This window comes from Lobosporangium transversale (assembly GCF_002105155.1).
Source record: "Lobosporangium transversale strain NRRL 3116 chromosome Unknown BCR41scaffold_44, whole genome shotgun sequence".
Lineage (NCBI taxonomy): Eukaryota > Fungi > Mortierellomycota > Mortierellomycetes > Mortierellales > Mortierellaceae > Lobosporangium > Lobosporangium transversale.
In genome coordinates this window covers 17,149-37,748 of record NW_019029022.1, presented here as the reverse complement: position 1 = coordinate 37,748, position 20,600 = coordinate 17,149, and the positions used below count along the sequence as shown (strand labels likewise).

Genomic DNA, 20,600 nt, shown 5'->3' with positions numbered 1-20,600 from the left:
ACAGAGAAATATAATTTTTACCTTATTCCTTAACATCACTCCACTTGATCATCCAAAAAAAATAAAGTGCTCACAATGGTGAACCGTCGAAGCATTGACTTTGTGGTGCGAATGTTGAATGCATCTGTGTTCCATTTGTCTTTCCCATTCTTTCTCATCCCTTGTATCAAACTCTATGGTATCACGAACGAAGGCCTAGCATTCCAGCTGGCAGCTGTTTATGGAGTCTTGCTCTTTACTATCAGATTGGCCTATTGGTTACATGATCGTAGTCAGCGCCAAGATGGCAAGATTGACTGGGACGATGAAATTGTATTGATCACAGGAGGTGAGGGTTGAAAAGATTGATAAATAGAAAGGATAGGAGCCCTTTTTTCTTAGGGTGATCATGAATCAGTAAGATATTGATCTCTGATCTTGTTTATTTTGCAAAAAAAAAAAAAAAAAAAAAAAAAAAACATTCGAGTAGGTGCTAATGGAGTAGGCTATCTCCTTGCGGAAGCATTGGCTATTCGACACATCACAGTTGTTGTTCTTGACATTCATCCTGTTAAAACTGCATGTAAAGTAAAAAAATATCTTTTACTGTTAATACCAAGTGATGGTCTCGTTAATCCTAGTCCTAAATGATAAAATTGCTTAATACACTTGTATTATGGTGTGTAGTGGATATTGAGAGTTACATCTGCGACGTATCAAATCCCGAAGACATTGTCCGTGTTGCCAAAGAGATCCGTGAGGATGTGGGTGAACCTACTATCCTAGTCAATAACGCCGGTATCGTTCATGGAAAACCAATCCTTGATCTGTCAGTTGATGATATCAAGAAGTAAGTTTTTTTTTTTAAAAAAAAAAAAAAAAAAAAAAAAACTTTTATTTTAACATTTGTTGACTTTTTACTTCTATTTTTTTTTTTTTTTTTTTTTTTTTTGTTTTTGCTTTATTTAGGACACTGAATGTGAATTTTTTCGGTCAAGCCTGGATGATCAAGGAATTTTTACCAGATATGATTAAAAATAATCATGGACACATTGTATGGAAAGGAAAAAAAAATAGTCAAATGGGGTTTACTTTTATGTCGACAAAAATGTTTTTAAGTATTGTTCAACAACTTAACGTATTATCGCTTTTTTTTTTTTTTTTTTTTTTTTTTTTTTACATACATATTGCACTACTCTTTTGGTCTTGTTTACTCTTCTATCAATGTTAGATTACAATTTCGTCCGCAATGGGAATGATGGGAGCACCACAAATTGGTAAGGACTTTTTTTTTTTTTTTTTTTTTTTTTCCTTTTCTCCTTTTTTTTTTTTTTTTTTTTTTTTTTTACTTTTTCTGTTGTTGCTGCTAGAGGCTATTACAACCACGACCAATAATTAGCGCCATCTTTCAGTCATTTATGATATAACCTGTTATTGCTGTTGTTGCTACTATAGCGGACTATGCTGCGTCAAAGGCTGCTGCAAAGTCATTCCATGAGGTACTTGAAACCGAAATCAGATATGTTTACAAGACCCCTGGTGTGAAGACAACGTTGGTCTGTTGTGGGAAAGTGGAGACAGGGATGTTTCATGGGGTGAAAGAAAATCTACCCTTCTTCACACCTCCCTTAGAACCCTTGGAAGTAGTTCGAAAGATTATTCGGTCCATGGAAGAAAGACGAGGTCGAAACCAGATTATGATGCCATTCTATGTTCATTTTGTCCCATTGGTCTCGATTACTCCAGCATGGTTTCAGGATCTGGCTAGGACAATCAGTGGTGCTGATAAGGCCATGGAGACTTTTGTTGGTAAAAAGGGTTTTGTTCAGGAGAAATTGATTGTAGAGCCAATCGAGTTGGATAGCAATAACGGTAGTAAAAATAGTGAAGCAGATAAAGATAAATAAGTATAGACCAAGTTCAATCTTGTTGCTTTATAAAATATTATATAATATATATATATATCAATCCAGACTTCTGGTTCTGAAGGTTAAACGATGGGATATTAAGAGACTTGTAAAGCCCCGGTGATGTTACACAGACATTTCTTTCTTTTAAAGAATCGGTCCGTGCACCGTAATTATGAGCTACCTTTATCTTATTCAAAACACCTGTACTTCCTAATCAGGGGTATTACTATCCTATTCTCGCATTTACTCTCGATGTTGCTGCTCTTGCTCATTTCAGGGACATTGTCGCACTGTTTGTGGCCCAATAAGCTTTCTTAGGCTATAAGAAGACTTAGTAGTGAGCTTGCTCATAGAGGATCTTGGTCAGTGTGGCAGCTTTAGGTACAAAGTGATCTTAAGGAATCTACAACAAGGACTCTGTTAAAAAAATAAAATAAAAAAAAGTTTAGCCGGCAAAGTACACATAAAGCCAAGAAGATCTTAGTTGTCGTGCAAGTTCAATATCTCGCTTCATAATCCCTGAACTTCCACAAATCGCGGTTATAGCCCCATTCTAGCCTCGTTCGTTTTTTCCACTCCATTTCCTACAAATTGTGCTCTTGGCTTACTTGTGAATTCAAAGATCGTCGTCTCTGATGCCTTTGTTTTATCTTCTTTTTATCTCTTTATCTTTCTCTCGTATATCCATGCAAATGCCTTCCTTCTCTCACGACTCTCTTTTTTCTCATTTGTCAATCGCTCTCTTCAGGAGCTCCAAGTTCCTTCCAGTTGCAGCTGCCTCGTTCCTCTCTCTTACTGCATTTAGTTCAAGGAGTTTGCTAGTGTTATCAAGAACGAACTTTGATGCATGTCCTCAAGACATTTGAGGGCCTTTTGGCCCCCCTTCAAGGCCACGACCCATTGCTCAAGAGACCAAACTGCCGAGAAAGCAGCTGTTCATAGAATAGAATAAAAGATTTGACGATTTCTTAGCTGGCTATTATTGCAACATGCCAAATACTTAAGTTTGCATAAATATAACCCAAAATTAGTGGCAACGCAACCATGTGACCATTTTCTTTAAAAAGGGGGAAGCAAAAGGCATCTTCTCTTTTTTATCCTCAATTAGAATAATTCAGCATTAAAAAAAGGTTCATTGTCATTCTCCAACATGGTCCGCTTTGCAGTCATTTGTGCTTCCAATCAGAACCGAAGCATGGAGGCGCATAACGTGCTACTGTAAGCTTTCTTTCTTTTTTTTTTTTTTTTGTAACTTTACAAGCTGTTCACTACTGGATATTTGATAAAAGGATACCAATCCTAATTGAACTAATGTAGAGACATAAATTAAATAGTAAAAATGGTTTTACAGTATCATCGTACGGCACAGGAACAATGGTTCGTTTACCAGGACCGACGATTGACAAACCTAACATTTATAACTTTGGAACACCCTATAATGACGTCTATATAGAATTGAAAGGCAAGGACGCATCATTGTAAGGATTATATATATATGCTCAACTCCCAATTGACCGTTAATGCCATATCTAGGACTTTTATTGACTTTTTTTTATTTTATTGTATTGTATTGTATTTTATTGTATTTGATTTGATTTCAAGATACCAATCCAATGGATTACTGCTAATGCTGGACAGGAATCGAAAAATCAAAACTTCACCGGAACGGTTCCAAGAGAGTAGGAAGGAATTTGATGTGATCATCACTTGTGAAGAGCGCTGCTTCGATGCGGTGTGTGAAGGTACTCTTTTTTTTTTTTTTTTTTTTTTTTAATTTTTCCATGGGAGTAGCCTGGGAAGTAAAACTCATCATTATTATTTTGTAAAATAATTTAATCCGCGTATTAATGAACTTTTCTTTTCTTTTCTTCTTTCTTTTTTTAAAACAAAAAAAAAAAAAAAAAAAAAAAAAAAAAAAAAATGTTATTAGATCTGATTCAACGTGGCGAGTCGCATAGCAATCCAGTCCACGTAATTAACGTTGAGATCAAGGATAACTATGAGGAAGCGATGGTTGGTGGACGGATGATTCTTCATCTCGCCAAAGATATTGAGCAATCGAAAGATTTAGATGAGGAAATTCAACCCATTCTGGACCGCTTCCAGCAGCGTTACCCCAATACTTCAATCCTACATTCTGTCTCATTTTTCTGAACAAGTAATACTATTAATTAAACAAACAAACAAAAAAAAAATAAAAATAAAAATAAAAAAATAAAAAAAAGAGTGGGAAAAAAATATTTTGGACACACTTTTACTATTATCACTTTTTTATTTTTCATGTACTCATCCACTTATTCATACCGAGGAGGGGTTCTACTTCGTTTTGAGAATATACATTTAAATCATCACTTCCTTTAGCGCCTGCTTATTCTTGGACTGTATTAGATAGCAAAATTGTACTGGTATTCAGATTCAGTGCTTTGAGCAACCCACAAAATTGCAGCGCTATAATATTTCAATATCATATTTAAAAAGAAAAAGAAAAAGAGAAGAAAAAAAAAAAAAAAAAAGTGTCAGTTCTCTAAGATTCACTGCAGAATAGAATAAAGGACAATGAACAATATTAACGGCTGACTCATATTCCTGCCACCCTTTGGTTAAATACCTGAACATAATTGATGCATTCTGGACAACGTTGCAAACTCCCCAGAAGGTGAATGGCTCACCATAGGCTGGCAAAATATATTTGATGCACAGAACGGACTAATATGATTGAGAAGGAGGAAAATGCTTTATGAACTGTATACACTATGCAATATATATACACACACATATATATAAAGCCTCTCCATAATTCTTACCACTGAGCCTGCAAGTCCTCCAGCCATAAATGCGAATCCAATGAATAAGAACACACGTGCTTTCCATGCAATGCTTGCACTTCCACCCCCACTCGAAAACGAAAATGAATCGCCTCTAAGTGCAGCTTTATCAATGCTACTGATACTATGAAATGAAGAGGAAAAAAAATACTTTTAGTAAATAACATCAAAAAAAATTTTAAACCGTTTTGCCATATTAATTATTTTTATAAAAAAAGTTGAGCGCGGATAGCAATAAAAAAAAGAAATAAGAAAAAGAAAAGAAAGTGCAAAACACTAAAGAGGGATATGGAGATAAAGGAATGAAGAGGCTTAGGAGGAATGGGGAATTGACTTACACTATCATGCCAATGGTACTACAGATGCCAGGGACCCAGTCTACAAAGGCAACCTCTGTCTTCTTGAAGCCTTCACTGTAATCCCAGTTCTTAGAACGGATGACTGCATCAATAAAGAACCACCAGCCAAGAGCAAACTATCCCCCATTCATCGAAACATAATAATAGAAGAAAATATCATTCGTAGAACGTTAGGAAAAAAAAAAAAAAAAAAAAAAAAAAGTTTTCACCTTGAAAAGCTGTCCAAGCTGCCAAAATGGAAGGATAAGTCAGCAGGGGATTTTTTTAAGGCTTTTGTTCATACCAGTGCTCCTGAAAAATAGATAGCGACATCTCGTGCCTTAGGGCCTAGACGAGGTAGCGTTGGAATAGGAAAAAGACAAATGCGTTTTTGCTGTTCGCTTAAATGCCATGAAGCCATTCTTTTTTTTTTTTTTTTTCCTGCTACGTATTTACTATTGCTGCTGCTGCTGTTGTTGATACTGTTGTAGCTGCTCTGTGCTGGGCTTTTCCTCGTTGGCTCTCGCACTGTTGTAAAACTTCTTTTTGCTATATAACGCCCTTTTGCAACGTGCAATGAAGTGACTTGAGAAAGAGTTAGTAATGTCAACCTGTTAGTTGCAAGGAAGCTCTCACGTTAAAAACACATGTTCCTATGCGTCTGTCCTCGTGAGCCGTGAATCAATGATGAATCATTGAACTGCCTATCCTATTAAGGGGTTGTGGCCCTTGCACCAAAACTAGAATCACGTGCACTCACGCAAGTCGAATGATTTTTTATTGGACACCACAGCCGCCGTTCTAGCACTTTTGTGGCTTGAGGCTTTTATGGTCATTAAGGGACTTAAGGGAGGAGGGTTATCCAAATTTTTGTGCAACAGGAAAATCGATATCATATGCCATCAACTAGTAAAAATGGAGTGCTAATTTAGGGGGGGGAATGTAGCTGTAGAAAAGGAGAGATTTTATGTCGTCCTCAGTACATCCTTTGGTTATATTATGTTTATTGAACATTTCTATCAACCATTACCTACCTCTCTTCCAAGCACTCTTTAAAAAAGAAATATTTTGCCAATTATGTCAAAGAAATCTGACGCCGAGGTTATCAGTACCAATTCTGGTCTTCAACCGGACTATGAGGACTTGAGCAACCTATCGCCTTCTCTTCCATCATTGAATGGTGTTACTTTTTTCCCTTCACCATCACATCCTCAGGCTCAGTCTGAACATCCTCCAACAGCAATTCCTTTACACTTATCCAGGTCAATAAATATTAATAATAGTAGAGAGAATGAGAACGAGGATACTGCCAAGTGGACAACAGACGATGGTGGTAGCCTAGGTCATCGTCATGGTAGCCATAAAATGACCCTGCTGTCATTTCTTATCTCCCCTGTAGGCTACAGATGGCTAGGTTTTGGTCGATTATCTTGCTTCAAAAAGAAAGATAAAAACATCTCTTGGAAACACCATAACAGCACTAACAGAGCTACCGTAGCTGCCAAAAAACTAGCCACGGCCATGTTAGTTAGTTCTGAAGAATATGTAGCATGGTTCGAGTAAGGAATAACCTATTTGTTTAAAACAAGAGTAATGAGAATAATTCGCCGAGTCAGTAACCCGACATCATCTTGACAAAAACATGGGTATCACTTCACTCCAACAATAGGTCGAAGCGACAAAAATCCCCGATGTCTTCTGTATTTTCGTCATATCCAGATGATTTATCTGGGGCAACTCGAGCTGGCGTCCGTGGATTTGTAGCTGGCTATTTGGCAGGCACAATCACAGACGTTTTATTGCCTGCTCTTTTGAAGCTTCGGCTCAAAGGTCTTTTACAACGGCTCAAAAAGAACCATTCTTCTCGCTCCTTAGGCCTCTCTATTGGATTCTTTGCACTCGTTTACAAATTAGTCTTTCGGTATATGGCTATGCTATTGGATGGTGCCCCAACTGTTGCTGAACCACATCGAAGAGATTGTGAAACCCAGCTTAAGGTTCAAGGCCCAACAACGCCGCGGACGATGGCAATGCTGTGCAAAGGAAAAGGACCATCCATGAGGAGATTCTGTTCTGCGGTGATTGCTGCCTTGGTTGCATCACCAACGTTTGCATTGATCCCACAACAGACGCGTCGGCTTGCTGTTGCACTGTATTCACTAACTTACGCAGGAGAAATAATATATGCAGCTCTAAAGTATAAAGGGTATTTAGAATGGATTCCAGCATGGTGTAATATCTGGATTATCACTTCATTGTCCTGGGCAGTTATCGTGCATTCATTCACTCACCATACGGAATTATTAGCAGTAAGGAGGGAGTTTTCTATTTGTTTTTGTTTCTTACTTGAGCGACCTACACAGGACGAAAATCCAACACTGGTGTAACATTCGTTTTTATTTGTACAAAATAGCCTGAGGCATTGACTTTCATCTTTTCCCTGCGCTCTCCATATCTAATACGGCCACCTCAATTCGATCCGGCTGTCTATGGGCCTTATCCTTCTGCTAGGGACTTGTTTAAGGCCATGGCAGCTTATGCAGGCACCAGCCCCAAGTCAGCATCAGCTTTCGAAAAGCTGTCCATACCATCATCTTGTGTCCCAGTCCTTAAATCCACCGAAAATATGAATTATGATTCTATGTATTGCCGATTCTTCCATGCCAACACATCCAGCTGTAAAGAAGCCATATTGATGTTCACTAAAAGACAATCTTTGTACGCTTTCAAGATTTATTTAAAGTTGGAAGCTCTCATGTTTTTGGTGCGAGATGGCCGTGCTTTCCATAATGGGTAAGTTCTTATTAGTTCTCTCCCTTCCGCTTTTTTTTTTTTTTTTTTTTTGCTAACTAGGATTTTGCTCATACCTTTTTTTTTTTTTTTTTTTTTTTTTCTTAAAAAAAAAGGGTTATGAGTTACGTCAAGGAAGCGGGTATTCGGATTGTGAGCGATACAATTTGCTTGCTAGGTGCTTTCATTACAGCATTCTCGCTATATTGTGTATTCGAGCATGTGCTTCCGAGAGAATTCCTGCCAACGAAACGACATTATCTAAGTGGAGCCATGACTGGTCTATGGCCCTTGATTCTGCCACCTAAACGGCAATCAGTACTTTCATTATTTGCTTTACGGTTAGCGCTCAAGACTATTTGGAATCATCTTGTTGAAGCCAAATATGTTCGTAATATCAAGTATGTCTATCATTAAGCAAAAAAAAAAAAAAAAAAAAAAAAAGACCATTAATGTTGTAACATATTCATTAATTTACCTTTTTTTTTTTTTTTTTTTTGAACCCCCACAGACACGGAGAGACACTTCTTCTTGGCTTATCCATGTCGGCAATCATGGGCGTGCTTGAAGCTGTACCTGGATTACCGCGCAAAGGCCTTTTTCAAAAAGCACTTTTCAAGATCCTTGACGACTAAAAAAAAAAAAAAAAAAAAAAAAAAAAACTTATAGACTAGGATATCAGCGGGAAGTTCGGCTGTAGGCAAATAAAAAATAGGTTCATGTTTTACGCGTACATATAAAAAAAAAAAAAAAAAAACATTGCAGATATTTATACGGTGCAGTCTAGGCTCGTTCCCAGCCCCTTCACTTTAGGTGACTCAAAAGGAAATGGAATTTCCTGTCACCTTTATAAAGTGAAGAGGGATGGGAACGAGCCTAGATGCAGTCTACATTTTTTTTTTTTTTTTTTTTTTTTTGCATTTTATTTTTCCTTAATTGGGCTTTACGAACGAGGAGATATATACTTGTCTACTGTAGACAAGAAATGGATCATCTTCTTCTCCCCTTGTCTCTCTCTCTCTTTTCTTTTCTTTTTTTTTTTTTTTTTTTTTTTTTTTTTTTTTAATATCCACCAGGACCCAAATCATTATCGTAAGGACCGTAAGAACCGTAAGGACTGTAAGGATCATAGGGACCATAAGAGTCATAAGAGTCATAAGGATCATAGTAGCTATTGCTGTTGTACGAATAGTCATAAGGGTCATATTGGCCGCCACAGTAGCAAGGATCATAGTAATCAGAATAATCGTTCACATCCGTCGGCAGCACGTTCACAACTGGCTGGACATTGTTGATGGGCAAAAAATCTGTTATGGCAGCCACTTTGATCGGCGGGACAGGCACATGCGTCGCGTCGCCGCTTACACAATTGCCGTCATCAGGGTAATCAGGGTAACATCTCTTGATGTCCATGCTCATGTCCTTAATAGGGGTCGCCTGCACAATTTGAACCACGAACATTGAGGCAATTGCAGCAGCAGCAGCCAAAGTAACAAGGGAAGACTTTAGAAGACAAGGCATTATGGAATAATGATAATAAAATTATAAAAAAAAGTATATCTTTGAAGCTGAATTGACTTGGAAGATGCTGTTTCCTTCTTGCCAACTTGTGTCGGTCCCTTTTATACCCAATAGCACTTTCTCTTACCATCTATTTTTAAAGCGTTCTTTTTCCGCATCTTCGTGTATGAGGAAAATCCTCTTTAACACTTTTCATCATTAACTCTCATCCTAACGATAGAATCCTGACAAAATTGTTGTTTTATTTTTCATCTATCTTCAAAATTACTGATAAAAATGATAAAACTAAAATCAAACCTACATAATTTTTTTTCCCTTTCTTTTGTGATTCAATGCATTTGATCAGTGCTTTTATTTTTTATATGTCTAATATTACAAAAAAAAAAAAAAAAAAAAAAAAGATAAATGCAATATATAACTAATAAAAAAAAGCTTTAGCTACATGAGATCTCGAGCGATCGTAGAGAGTTGCTGGTGAGAACGCGGCGATCTCAATGTTGTCGGCGATGTAGGTGCGCTTCTATAGGGAGATCTTCGAGGAATGACGGGCGGTGTACTTCCATCTGCACCAGACGATTTATTCGTGGATGAAGACGCCGGTAAAGGCGAAGATTCGAGTCCGAGTCCAAGTCCTAATCCTAGTGAGGATAAAGATGTTGTTGATGTCGATAGTGGAGGTGTTTGTTGAGCAAACACTGGCGAAACTGGGGTGGATGGCTCTGATGGTGGCAACGGCGGTAACGATGCCAACGGTGTCGATGTCAGCCCTAGTTGGTTTTGTGCTTGTGCCTGTGTTTGTGTTACCGTTTGCACCGTATCCATTTGGATCTGAGGTGCCCGTACCGTTGTCGACATTGATGGCATTGGAGGCACTGGTGGTGCTGCTGCTATTGATACATCCACAGCGTCATCCATCTTAGATTGGAACTGCAATGGCGAAGGTGTTCCTGGAAGGCTGGTCCGGCGGTGATACAAAAATGCAGCAGCGGAAGATCCGCTTGAAGCGCCAGCACCAGCACTGATAGAAGATGAAGGCTCCCTTAACTTTCGAATACTCTTCAAATTACCTGCCCAATCCTCATCATGATGAAGGTCTGTTACGCTTTCAGCATCTTCATCTTCTGTGCTTATTGTCATTGCAGATCCCGCACTTCCTTTACGCGAGCTGATCAAGGGAGGCGGCGGATGATCTCCTAATGCAGCCGTAAAGAGTGAAAGCTTGCGCAAACCAGGATAAAGATCTAATGCCGCTACAGCATGCAATGCAGAATTCATGACAGGTGGCGATCCAGAGAGCATACGTTCAGAAACGCCATGCTGTTGTCCGCTCAATCTACGACGATAAGGATGGTAAGATCCATGATGGTGGCGGTGATGGTACTGTGGTTGGTTATTATCATCCTGGCCTTCTTCTTCTTCATCATCATCATCGCTGTGCGTAAATGAGGACGCATCAGATGAGGAAGCACTATACGAGTGGTTGTCACCATCTACACAGGAACAAACCGATGACCTGCGCTTAGAATGTGCATCAGTTCCTTCATGAGTCTTTGATTCAATACCATTCGCCTTTGTGGAGGGCGCTGGAAAAACAAACGACTGTGTAGATTGTAGTATGGGTCTTTTAGGGCCCATGTTCTTGATCTTAACAACGCCTTGTGGGCTATTTACTACCACAGATGGGACTTCACTAACTTTTTGCTCGTGTTGCAGGCCTTGTTGGGCATTCATAGCGATATCGGCAGTGGCAGCTGTAGCAAGGAATTCCGCTTGGAGGACACCAGCAGTGACTGTGGATTCTATGGGAGAATGTAACGGTGTACCATCAACAGGAGTGGAAGCGGCCAAAGGCGATGAGATAGATTTAAATGTCATGTTCCGAGGCGTATAACGAGGTACCTCCGACGACGGAGACACCAGAGGGGTGTTTGGGACCGAGAGTAGATGTACATCCTCAGCTCCATGAGGATAGCTGTCGCGGCGCGAAGCCACAAACGAGCACAACGAAGAGACTGTTGACGTTGAAAAGGAGGATCCTGAGGGTGAGGCAAGAGGGGATAAGCCTGGACGACTGACATCATTCGAAGGCTGGTCTCCCGTAAACGTTGGCGTGGCGCCACTGTCAATCAAAGGTGAAATAGTGTTTTGACCTCCTTGTACATTCAACCGGATCAATACAGGCGATGATGATTGCCTCCTTGCAAGATAGCTTGGTCTCGTTACCATAGCTGGAGTAAAAGCAGTAGTGGTAGCAACATCGAAAGGATTAGCTGATTCATCCTCTTTTGCTGGAGACAATGATGGTGAAATCGTAATAGCTGCAGAGGCCGAGCTACGCCTTGGAAGTTTTGATCGCTGTGAGTTGAATCGCCCATTCGAATTGGCATTAAGTCCATGAAATCTTTGTGAATGCTTGTTTCCGTGGCGCTTGGGTGGTGGCAAGGAGGTGGTCAAAAAACTATCCATAGAAAAGAGTGTTGGCGATGATGCAGTGTGCTTTGATTGCTGCTGCTGCTGATAATATGGTTGAGAGAACGAGCTGGGAGCCCCTAAGAACTGATTTCTGGCCCATGAAGGCGATGAGGTTATTGAATTTGAGTTCGAATATGGACCTCTGGTCGTATTAGTCACATTGCTGCTAGTATCGCTTCCAGCACTAGTTGCACTAGAGTCACGATGAAACTGCTCCACAGTAACCGAATCTGATAGAGGTTTTCCAAGTGAATATGAAGGTGGAGCCGGGATAACCGCCGAGATAGGGCTCTGCTGAGACTGCAAAATCGATGAGATCTCCGAAGGTGATGTGGCACCGCAGGCCAGCTGCTCCTGACAACTGATAATGCGCTCACCCTCTTCAGCTTCTCTGCTCTGTCCTTCTTCTATAGGTGATGTGACCTGGCTAGTATCCGCAGTCGAGGTCGTGCATGATCCTGCATCTGTAGATTCTGATTCTGATACGGTTGAGAGAGCTAGATGCAATGGTGAGAGCTGATTTGGTTTCTTGATTATAGACGTAGGGCGATTCTTTTGGGCCTCCTTTTCTTGGGCTTGTTTTCGTCGCAACTCCTCTGCTTCTTGTTCAATCGCTTGTGTAAGCTCATTAGGCGCAATGATATGACGGGAAATGCCTCCAATATACATGCTTTGTAGAGCATCTTGCTGTCTCTGTTTTTCAGAGCTAGCATATAATTGTGGCGGTGAATGAGGCTGCTGAGACTGAGGCGGAGCTTTTCCTGAAGAAGAAGGAGGAGGTAGAGCCTTCCGGGGGGGTTGCATAGCCTGTAACTTCTGCATAGTACGATGATGATTGGCTACAAAAAAATTGCCATCAAGGGTTGCTCCCGCCGATCCATTCTTATCCAGCGCTCCAAAATCACCTCCAATTTGTAAACCCATCTTATGGCTTAGGCTCAAAGAGTCCTTGCCTTGAGAATGATGGCTCGAAGCTGCAGAAGTGGCGCGCAGTAGAGGTGGAGCAAGCGGCTGGGAAGAATCTGCGGTAGATGTAAGTGGTGTTTGTGTTTGAGTGGTTTTGATAATAGCTGATGGTTCTACATTTGGTTCAGAATTACGTGCCTGTCTCTGCTGTTGCTGTTGCTGTTGCTGTTGTTGCTGCTGTGTAGCTGCTAAAGCGTCATCTACAACCGACACCGATGGGGATCTTTTCCTATCGTGAAGTGAGAGAAGTATGGGGAGACGGTTGGGCGGGATTGATGCCAGGTTGACATCCAAGTCAAGCTCTGCATCTCTTGACAAGGAAGTCATGGACTTGGAAGAGAGTCCTCGACTTCCTGGTCGAGAAGGTGGGGACAGTGCATCGCCACTGAACAATGGGCCTCTGAAAGCAGGGACATTTCCATAGCTAGAGCTCTTGTCTGATCCATTCCAGAACTTTTTAGGAGCTCTGATTGATCTACTGTTCGCTTCAAAATCTTGTTCCGGGCCATTATCCCTTTCCTTGTCCTTACTTTTTCGCTTTTCCATTTCCTTATCCTGATCATTGGGTTTTTTAACTTGATCCAAACGATACTTTTTATTGTGAAATGGACATGTCTTCGCCGGCTGTGTACATCCACTGAACATACACAATCCCGAACCGAATAATTTGAGAGCTGGACTGCTTCTGTTGCCGCCACTTCCGCTGTACGCCTTTCGATCCTTCTTCTTTTCCCTCTCCTTGTCCTTTCGGCGCCTACCTCCATTCACTAACTCTAAAAATTTTGCACCAGGCTTACTGGTGTTATTTATGGACCTATCCCCTTGAACAGGGTCAGCCGCAGTTGTTGTGTTGAGCTCGCTCTCCAACGTCGGGTCATCAGTTGGCGATATATCCAGCGCTGAGCCAATGGTGGAAATAGAAGTAGATGATTCAAAACTTTCAGACCCCTTCGAAGGAGAACTATTCCCGAGAAGTTTGTAGAACGGTCTAGGAGAGGGAGCACTATGGTTGCTGCCACTGAATATGTTATAGGGCTGAAATGTCAGAATTGGTGAGGCATAAGGGGAACCGGCTGCACTGACCACTGCAGAAGGTGCGCCTATATAATAATTGTGACATAGAATACCAATGTTAGCGAACATTTAGAATTAACAAGATATAGACAGATAGAGAGACAGAGGTAGATAGTTTGAGAAAAAGACGTACTGTTGTCTATAGAGACGCTAGAATGGATGCTTGACCGGACAGGATACACTCGTGGACTCTGTAGGTGCTGGTTAATAAGACTGCTCAAGGATGAGGATGCAGAATGATGACCTGTGCGAGTCTGTGATAAACTTGTTCGTCCCTGCCCTTGGTAATCCAACGATGATCGGTTCATCTCTGACAAGTCACCAAAGTTGAGCTCGGGTGTGCATCCCGCGCTACTACTGCTGCTGCAACTTCTTGTATGATCCGACTGTCGACTAAACGATTTGACGCTACTAGCTTTAGTTCCTTTTGGGCTTTGTTGGAGGCAAGGGCTCTGCTGCTGTTGGTGTTGTTGTAGTGAATCTAAACTTGTCCTGCCCAGTTGATGGTTGTTTGAGTGATGTTGATTCGATGTAGATACATACTCCAGATTTGAGCTTGTGTTGGCACTGCTATTGGGGATGGAGGAAGTCGAGGACCATGTGTCGTTGCTCTCATTCGATTGAGGGAAACTAGATAGGTGTGGGGGATTGGAATATGAAGTCCTTGAGGACTGTTGTTGAGACGGTGGCATGGTGTTAATGGGTGTGGTAGAACCATTATTCAAACCATCTGACTGCTCAACTGTTGCTGTTGGTGTTGCTATATTGCTATCAGTGTTGGAAGTACTAGAAGTACTTGGGGTGCCTGTGTTAGCAGAATCCTCCAGCTGCAATCGGTCCAGGACCTTATCGATGATATTTTGTTCTGTCTCCATTTCTGATGATCTATTTGGTAGCAGGCCACCACTACTAATATCAAAACCTTGACGTAGCTGCAGTCTTAATTCTTCAGAAGCAGCAGCTATAGATTCCCATGCGGCCAAAGCGTGGTCAATGTGTGCTTGGAGCGCATAGGTCCAGTTCTCAAGCGACTGAGCTGATTCTGTGTAAAAGACATGACTCTGAGGCTGGTGTGGGATAGGTTCTGGAGTTGAGAGTCGAAATGCGTATTTGGACTTGCGGGAGATGTCAGGACCTGAAGTCAGGGTCGAGTACACTGCCAGATGTATTATCCCTATCGGTTTGGAATCCGTCTAGAAGACATAAACAAAGATCATACTCAGCTTTTTTTTATTTTTATTTTTTTCACTCTCTTTCCTGTGATAGAAATGAAATAGAGGGCACATCAACGTAAATTGTTGTAAAGGAGCAGCTATGCAAGCATTAAAAAAGATACAACCAAACCCTTCCCCCTCTTGGCCAGTCAGAAGAGTGATGGTCCAAAGTGAAACACCCTTCGTCTGAGATCAACACTCTCTTTGTCTTGTTCCCATGATATCATGCGGAGGTTCAACGAGCATGTATGATCGGCGTGGCAACTGCTCTTTCGGTTTCAAAAAGAAAAAAAAAAAAAAAAAAAAACGCACATTCTCCTTCTCTTTTTCCCTATACGTTCATGGAGGATTTGGTGCTGTGGTAATAACCAATAATAAACACATTTATAATCCCGATTCCAAGATTAAAACTCAATGAAAGCAGAACACAGATTGGTTTAATTTGTGTTGTGCGCCATGTGCCCATTCGCCCAATGCATAATTTTGCATGTTTTTTTTTTTTTTTTTTTTTTCCCATGCATGTTGGTGTTGGTCATAGCCATCGATTTATAAAAAAAAATAAAAAAATAAAAAAACTTACATTGGATCGATAATAAAACAACTGGTCATCACGTAACACACACCATCGTCTCTTCCAAACCAATTGTAATGAGTTTGACCTCTTCTGTAACCAGTCTTGTAGCATAACGTGCTCTCCAAGGACATTGTCTTGGTTCATGAGGGAACCATTGTCTTGTTGGAGCATCGAAGGAATCGAGGAGATTGTTTGTTGAATTGATGGCCTGTCAAAGCTTTTATTCTTTTGCTGCTGGAGTTGTTGGACCTGCAAATCGTCTTTACCCTGGCTACCATGTTTGCTGTGAAGTTTGAAACTAGGCATACTGCTGTGCCCATTACCACTATTGTTGCTGTGATGATGATGATGATGATGATGATGATGGGAGTACTTGTGGTTGTGATTGTTGTGGTTCTTCATAAAGGGTAGTCTGCTACTGCTACTGCTATTGCTATTGCCAGTGCTATTACTGTCTTTATAATTATTGCTTATGTTAGATCCACCCCAAATACTGTTGTTGCCATTGCCACTGCCACTGCCACTGCCATTGTCATTGTTATTAGAATAATGAGAATACAATGTATCGGAGTCTAAAAAAGTTGATACTGACGAGGAATTGGTAGTCTGTAAGGGGAGGGTATCGAATCTACTGGAGAATGGAATGGAGCTAGATGTGGAGAGTGGTGTGGTTGAGGAAGGGGTAGTTATTGTGGACTGTTGCAACTGTTGCTGTAGGTAGTGCTGTTGTAACTTCTCATGCTGCAGCTGTTGTTGCTGCTTCTGAAGGTATGATTGGCTCTGATAGGTCATTTAGGTATAACGATGAAGCAGTCGAATTATTATGTTTATTATAATTATTGCTGTTGTTGTTAGGTCCTCGATCAAAGGACGGTATCGTTATCCTTTGTTTCTATCGTGCCGTTGATGTTAGAATACAGAAGTCAGATCGGAATGTGGAAGTGGTATTGAAAGACAGGAGTGAGTGAATCTGTCGGTACAAGTATGTTATAAGGCGTATATGTGCAATTGAGAGAAGGAGAGAAAGAAGGAAGAAGAATGATAATCCACTGAATGGAAGAAGGGGGGAAGAACAAGGGATCAAATCGAGTGAATGGATGAACACGGGAAAACTAAGAAAGAATACAAAAAGGGGAAGATCCAATGGGAGAGTTAATGAGTGATGTCCAAAAAAAGGAAGAGTAATAAGAGAAAGAACAAGGCGAGTCAGGAATGAAATAGAAAGAAATGTGAGACAAACTAAGAAAAAAAAAAGCAAATGAGAAACATTGAAAAATAAATATATAAAAAAAAAAAATAGAAAAAAAAAAAAAAAAAAAAAAAAAAAAGGCTGCGTAGGTAAGCCATGTTTCTGTCGGGACATGAGAAGGAAAAGAGGTTTAGGACAAAGAACATGTGTTTGCTCTACCCATAACATCACACCGCAGGAATGTCGATACAATGCATGCATGAACAAAGGAATGGACAAGTAAAATATACCCTTATTTTACACATCAGGGCAGTTTATTGTATATAATTACTGTAAAATCTATTGAGGTAAGAATCAAATCACCTAAAAAAAAACTTTGGACCAATATCAACTCCTCTCTTATACGCAAATCTCGGAACTCAATCGTATGAATGTTATTCGTCCTATTTTATTCCCGCCAATTTTTATTTTAGCCATGTGGAACACATGTACCCACTTTCTTTACTTTCTCATCATTCTTGCCGGCTGACAAAGAATGACCAACCTGACCGATCGCCAAAAAAACAAAAAAAAAAAAAAAGAGTCTCCGCAGGAGAAGCAGGGAGGAACATGTGCACCTGAGATGTTAGTCCAGGTCAAGGAGAAGAGGAAGGAGGAGAAAGAGGTAGAAGCAAGTGAAGGGCCCAGTAAGCACCCCTATACTCACTAATGTGCTCAGCAAACTCAACCCAGTCTCATTGACAAAACAGTTGTATACCAGCTCTTTTCTTATTCGTCCATTTTTTTTGTTTAGATATGACTGGCGATGTCTTCAAGAGCTATTGGATACAACATAAGAGCTACCTGGCTGGACTGACCATGTTAATGGGCGTTACTGTGAGTGTGAAGGGTTAAATGAGCAAGGAATCATGATGAAAAAACTGGAGTATAAAAGATCGATCCGCCCACGACGTTCATAGTAAACTGTTTAAAATCAAGATCAAATTCTGTGATCAAAGCTGCATGGCTGCACTGTTACATGGCACAAATGACGCACGTTTATTCATTACTATACATAATTGCCTGAGCGCCCAAATGTGTTTACAGCAGTACGCCATTCCTTTGCATGGCATATTCTCGATAAAAATGTATTCTCGTTTGTACATTGATAAATATAATAAGCTGAGACCAAGGATTGAGTTGAGTTTGTTTGGAGAGGAAAGAAAGACCTTTGTTTGTCCCTTTTTTGGAGAGCAAGGGCCAAAGGGAAAAGCTGTTGAGCAAACTTTATTTTCCGCTTATTCTATTAAATGCATGCTACGAAGGCGAGACAAAACGGGCTAAACATTAAACACTAAACAAGTCTGTGAATGTGGAGCAATAAAAAAAAAAAAAAGCAAAGTCTAGGCTTGCAGAGAAGAGAAAGGAAGCTATCTATATGGCCATACAGCCTTTTTTTTTTTTTTTACAACCAGTTCTTCATTATATAACATACATATACATCTCCTTTTATTTATACGTGTATAAGAGAATGGTATCAGGAGTGTCATTAATATTATTATTATATCATTAGGCACCCATGCATTCATGTTCCATTTTTTTTTTTGTCAAGATAAATTCTAGCTAAAAATTGTAAACTGCATGCATGTCTAGCGTGACATCGTCTTTGAGAATCGCGCATAAAGCGTCATAGATTTCAAGCAATGTTGGTTGGTTCTATACATTATTGATCTTTTTATTATTTTTTCTATATATTTCTTTGGGAGGGGGAATGGAGGTATAATTTACAAAGTTAGATGAGAAGGAAAAGGAGAAAAGACCATTAATTGGACAAACTAAAAAAAAAAGAGCTTATTCTTAGTTCAAGTCATGGTTAAAGGACACTACACTTCCAATTGTTATTCGCTATCATCCTCGGTGTAATCATGCCGAGGTGCATGCGCTAACCGAACTGGTCTTTTAACGCCATGTTCTGTCAAGATTGGTAGCCGTTTAGGATGGTCATGATCTTCATCGGATCGAGGTACATGTAAATCTAAATTCAATGACACGGCCGATCTATCCGCTGTGCCGCTTGGAGTACTGCCTCCATGAGTACTGCTACCACCTTTCTTCGGTACCACTTTGACGCTTTTAATGACGCCTTTTTGATTGCTGTGCTCACTGATATCGGTGTCGCTGTTCATCTCTTCGCCTTTCATATGATGGTCCATCGACCCTAATCCGGATTCTTCGTCGCGGTTCGTGCCGTGATTATGGTTGTGAAACATTGGCAAGAATCCATAAGCAGTCTCTCCCATCTGAGCCATATCAGTGCCCATTTCTTCTTCATGATCCTCCAAACGAAGACGCATGCCTGGGATCTTGTTCATGATATAAAGAATACCATAGGTGACAACGAAGGACCAACCCGTGACAGAAACAATCGCCGCAAGCTGGACCAAAATCTGCTTTGGGTTACCATCCAACCATCCTCCCAAAGGGATATTTGTGGCTCCAACGGGGTAACCGAGACCAATAATAGACTGCTGAGCAAAGACTCCAGTCAAGATCAGCCCACTAAGGGTTTAAAAAGTAGATGGCATTGTTAGATAGTTCTGTAAAAGCAAAAGGCGCGTATATACACACAAAAAAGGAAAAAAAGATAAACAAGACTTACATCAAACCTCCGACATAATGGACTGCAAAGACATCCAGGGCATCATCAAAAAGGTACTTGGACTTCCAGCTAACGCAGACGTTGCAGACAGCAGCACCGACCAACCCAAAGACCAATGAGCTTGAGCTCGAGACAAATCCGGATCCAGGCGTGATTGTAGCCAAGCCAGCGACTGCTCCAGTACAGAATCCGATGAGAGTCAACTTCTTGTTGTGGCGGTAATCCAACATGACCCAAACCAGACCTCCAACACAGGCGCTCAAGTGAGAGTTGATGATGGTCTGGACACCTCGTGCATTTGCAGCCAAAGCACTCCCGCCATTGAAACCAAACCATCCGAACCAAAGCAAAGCTGTACCAATGAACACGAATGCTACGTTGTGAGGGACTGTTGAAGGGTGGTTATAATCCTTACGCTTGCCCAATACCATCGCATATGCAACTGCTGCAGATCCAGAGCTAATGTGGACGGGCGTACCTCCTGCATAATCCATCACGCCCATCACAGTCAACCAGCCATTGGGGCCCCAAACCCAGTATGTGATCACATCATAGACCAAGGTGCTCCAAACAAACAAGAACAAAATACTGGGCATGATCCTCATTCGCTCTGCTGTGGCTCCATAAGCCAATGCTGGAGTAATAGCTGCAAACATCAATTGGAACAAAAAGAAGGCTGATCCAGGAACATTCGGTGCACTTGGATGAGGTTCCCAGCCGATACCTCGGCCCACAATGTGATCCAGGTTCCCAATGAATGGTCCACCAGTCGTAGAAAACGTCAAGGAATATCCCCAAAAGTACCATTGGATCGAAATCATAGCCACAGCCAAAACGGACAACATCATGAGTGAGAGAGAGTGCTTCATACGGGCCATGCCTGCGTAGAAGAGCCCCAGGCCAGGGCACATCAGGAACACCAGTGCGGTTGACGTCAGTACCCAGGCAATATCGCCGGGTTTATATTCTGTGGGTTGTGCCAAGGGATCCATCGCTTGAAGGTGGAGCTCAAATAATATTTATTTGTTTGAGTAAAAGAGGGGTGGGGGGGGGGGGGGGGGAAGTGTCGAAACGACAGTTGAGGCTAAGCAAAAGATGGCTGAGCGTCAG

At 40.9% G+C, this 20,600-nt stretch overlaps 7 protein-coding genes across 7 annotated transcripts; 3 read left to right on the top strand and 4 right to left on the bottom strand.

Moving 5' to 3' along the window:
• The first annotated feature begins 14 nt into the window (after window positions 1-14).
• Window positions 15-1,911, top strand: BCR41DRAFT_326790 (retinal short-chain dehydrogenase/reductase). Its single transcript, XM_022021630.1, has 6 exons — window positions 15-328; window positions 470-562; window positions 667-829; window positions 949-1,033; window positions 1,211-1,256; window positions 1,435-1,911. The coding sequence occupies exons 1-6, from the start codon at window positions 76-78 to the stop codon at window positions 1,884-1,886; spliced, it is 1,092 nt and encodes a 363-aa protein (XP_021877662.1). The 5' UTR covers window positions 15-75; the 3' UTR covers window positions 1,887-1,911.
• Window positions 1,912-2,989: 1,078 nt separating this feature from the next.
• Window positions 2,990-4,070, top strand: BCR41DRAFT_326787 (RNA polymerase II subunit A C-terminal domain phosphatase SSU72). The gene is made up of 4 exons (XM_022021629.1): window positions 2,990-3,107; window positions 3,224-3,367; window positions 3,492-3,631; window positions 3,820-4,070. The coding sequence occupies exons 1-4, from the start codon at window positions 3,040-3,042 to the stop codon at window positions 4,041-4,043; spliced, it is 576 nt and encodes a 191-aa protein (XP_021877661.1). The 5' UTR covers window positions 2,990-3,039; the 3' UTR covers window positions 4,044-4,070.
• Window positions 4,071-4,133: 63 nt separating this feature from the next.
• Window positions 4,134-5,493, bottom strand: BCR41DRAFT_340559 (hypothetical protein). Its single transcript, XM_022022198.1, has 5 exons — window positions 5,357-5,493; window positions 5,053-5,189; window positions 4,694-4,838; window positions 4,498-4,595; window positions 4,134-4,337 (listed from the first exon to the last, which is right to left on the bottom strand). Exons 1-5 carry the CDS (start codon window positions 5,471-5,473, stop codon window positions 4,274-4,276), a joined length of 561 nt encoding a protein of 186 aa, XP_021877660.1. The 5' UTR covers window positions 5,474-5,493; the 3' UTR covers window positions 4,134-4,273.
• A 590-nt stretch (window positions 5,494-6,083) lies between these two features.
• BCR41DRAFT_424986 (hypothetical protein) lies at window positions 6,084-8,477 on the top strand (the record flags this gene model as incomplete). Its single annotated transcript, XM_022030515.1, has 5 exons — window positions 6,084-6,611; window positions 6,722-7,361; window positions 7,466-7,845; window positions 7,959-8,243; window positions 8,354-8,477. Exons 1-5 carry the CDS (start codon window positions 6,130-6,132, stop codon window positions 8,475-8,477), a joined length of 1,911 nt encoding a protein of 636 aa, XP_021877659.1. The 5' UTR covers window positions 6,084-6,129.
• Window positions 8,478-8,904: 427 nt separating this feature from the next.
• BCR41DRAFT_399934 (hypothetical protein) lies at window positions 8,905-9,363 on the bottom strand (the record flags this gene model as incomplete). The annotated part of the gene is made up of 1 exon (XM_022029106.1): window positions 8,905-9,363. The coding sequence occupies one exon, from the start codon at window positions 9,361-9,363 to the stop codon at window positions 8,905-8,907; it is 459 nt and encodes a 152-aa protein (XP_021877658.1).
• A 405-nt stretch (window positions 9,364-9,768) lies between these two features.
• On the bottom strand, window positions 9,769-16,922 carry BCR41DRAFT_424985 (hypothetical protein). Its single transcript, XM_022030514.1, has 3 exons — window positions 15,670-16,922; window positions 14,009-15,068; window positions 9,769-13,901 (listed from the first exon to the last, which is right to left on the bottom strand). The coding sequence occupies exons 1-3, from the start codon at window positions 16,453-16,455 to the stop codon at window positions 9,802-9,804; spliced, it is 5,946 nt and encodes a 1,981-aa protein (XP_021877657.1). The 5' UTR covers window positions 16,456-16,922; the 3' UTR covers window positions 9,769-9,801.
• A 1,558-nt stretch (window positions 16,923-18,480) lies between these two features.
• BCR41DRAFT_412565 (ammonium transporter AmtB-like domain-containing protein) lies at window positions 18,481-20,482 on the bottom strand (the record flags this gene model as incomplete). The annotated part of the gene is made up of 3 exons (XM_022029475.1): window positions 18,481-18,547; window positions 19,049-19,390; window positions 19,491-20,482. 3 exons carry the CDS (start codon window positions 20,480-20,482, stop codon window positions 18,481-18,483), a joined length of 1,401 nt encoding a protein of 466 aa, XP_021877656.1.
• Window positions 20,483-20,600: the final 118 nt, after the last annotated feature.

Bases quoted from the DNA above. Each gene is read 5' to 3' on its own strand.
- BCR41DRAFT_326787 (XM_022021629.1), top strand. From the start codon at position 3,040: ATGGTCCGCTTTGCAGTCATTTGTGCTTCCAATCAGAACCGAAGCATG. The intron at 3,108-3,223 runs GTAAGCTTTCTT...TAAATTAAATAG, and splicing joins GAGGCGCATAACGTGCTACT to TAAAAATGGTTTTACAGTAT. The intron at 3,632-3,819 runs GTACTCTTTTTT...AAATGTTATTAG, and splicing joins CTTCGATGCGGTGTGTGAAG to ATCTGATTCAACGTGGCGAG.
- BCR41DRAFT_340559 (XM_022022198.1), bottom strand. From the start codon at position 5,473: ATGGCTTCATGGCATTTAAGCGAACAGCAAAAACGCATTTGTCTTTTT. The intron at 4,839-5,052 runs GTAAGTCAATTC...TTCATTTCATAG, and splicing joins AGTACCATTGGCATGATAGT to TATCAGTAGCATTGATAAAG. The intron at 4,338-4,497 runs GTATTTAACCAA...GAAATATTATAG, and splicing joins AATGCATCAATTATGTTCAG to CGCTGCAATTTTGTGGGTTG.
- BCR41DRAFT_424985 (XM_022030514.1), bottom strand. From the start codon at position 16,455: ATGACCTATCAGAGCCAATCATACCTTCAGAAGCAGCAACAACAGCTG. The intron at 15,069-15,669 runs GTAAGTTTTTTT...TATGTCTTCTAG, and splicing joins TGTTTTATTATCGATCCAAT to ACGGATTCCAAACCGATAGG. The intron at 13,902-14,008 runs GTACGTCTTTTT...ATTATTATATAG, and splicing joins TAGCGTCTCTATAGACAACA to GCGCACCTTCTGCAGTGGTC.
- BCR41DRAFT_326790 (XM_022021630.1), top strand. From the start codon at position 76: ATGGTGAACCGTCGAAGCATTGACTTTGTGGTGCGAATGTTGAATGCA. The intron at 329-469 runs GTGAGGGTTGAA...ACATTCGAGTAG, and splicing joins AATTGTATTGATCACAGGAG to GTGCTAATGGAGTAGGCTAT. The intron at 563-666 runs GTAAAGTAAAAA...TATGGTGTGTAG, and splicing joins TCATCCTGTTAAAACTGCAT to TGGATATTGAGAGTTACATC.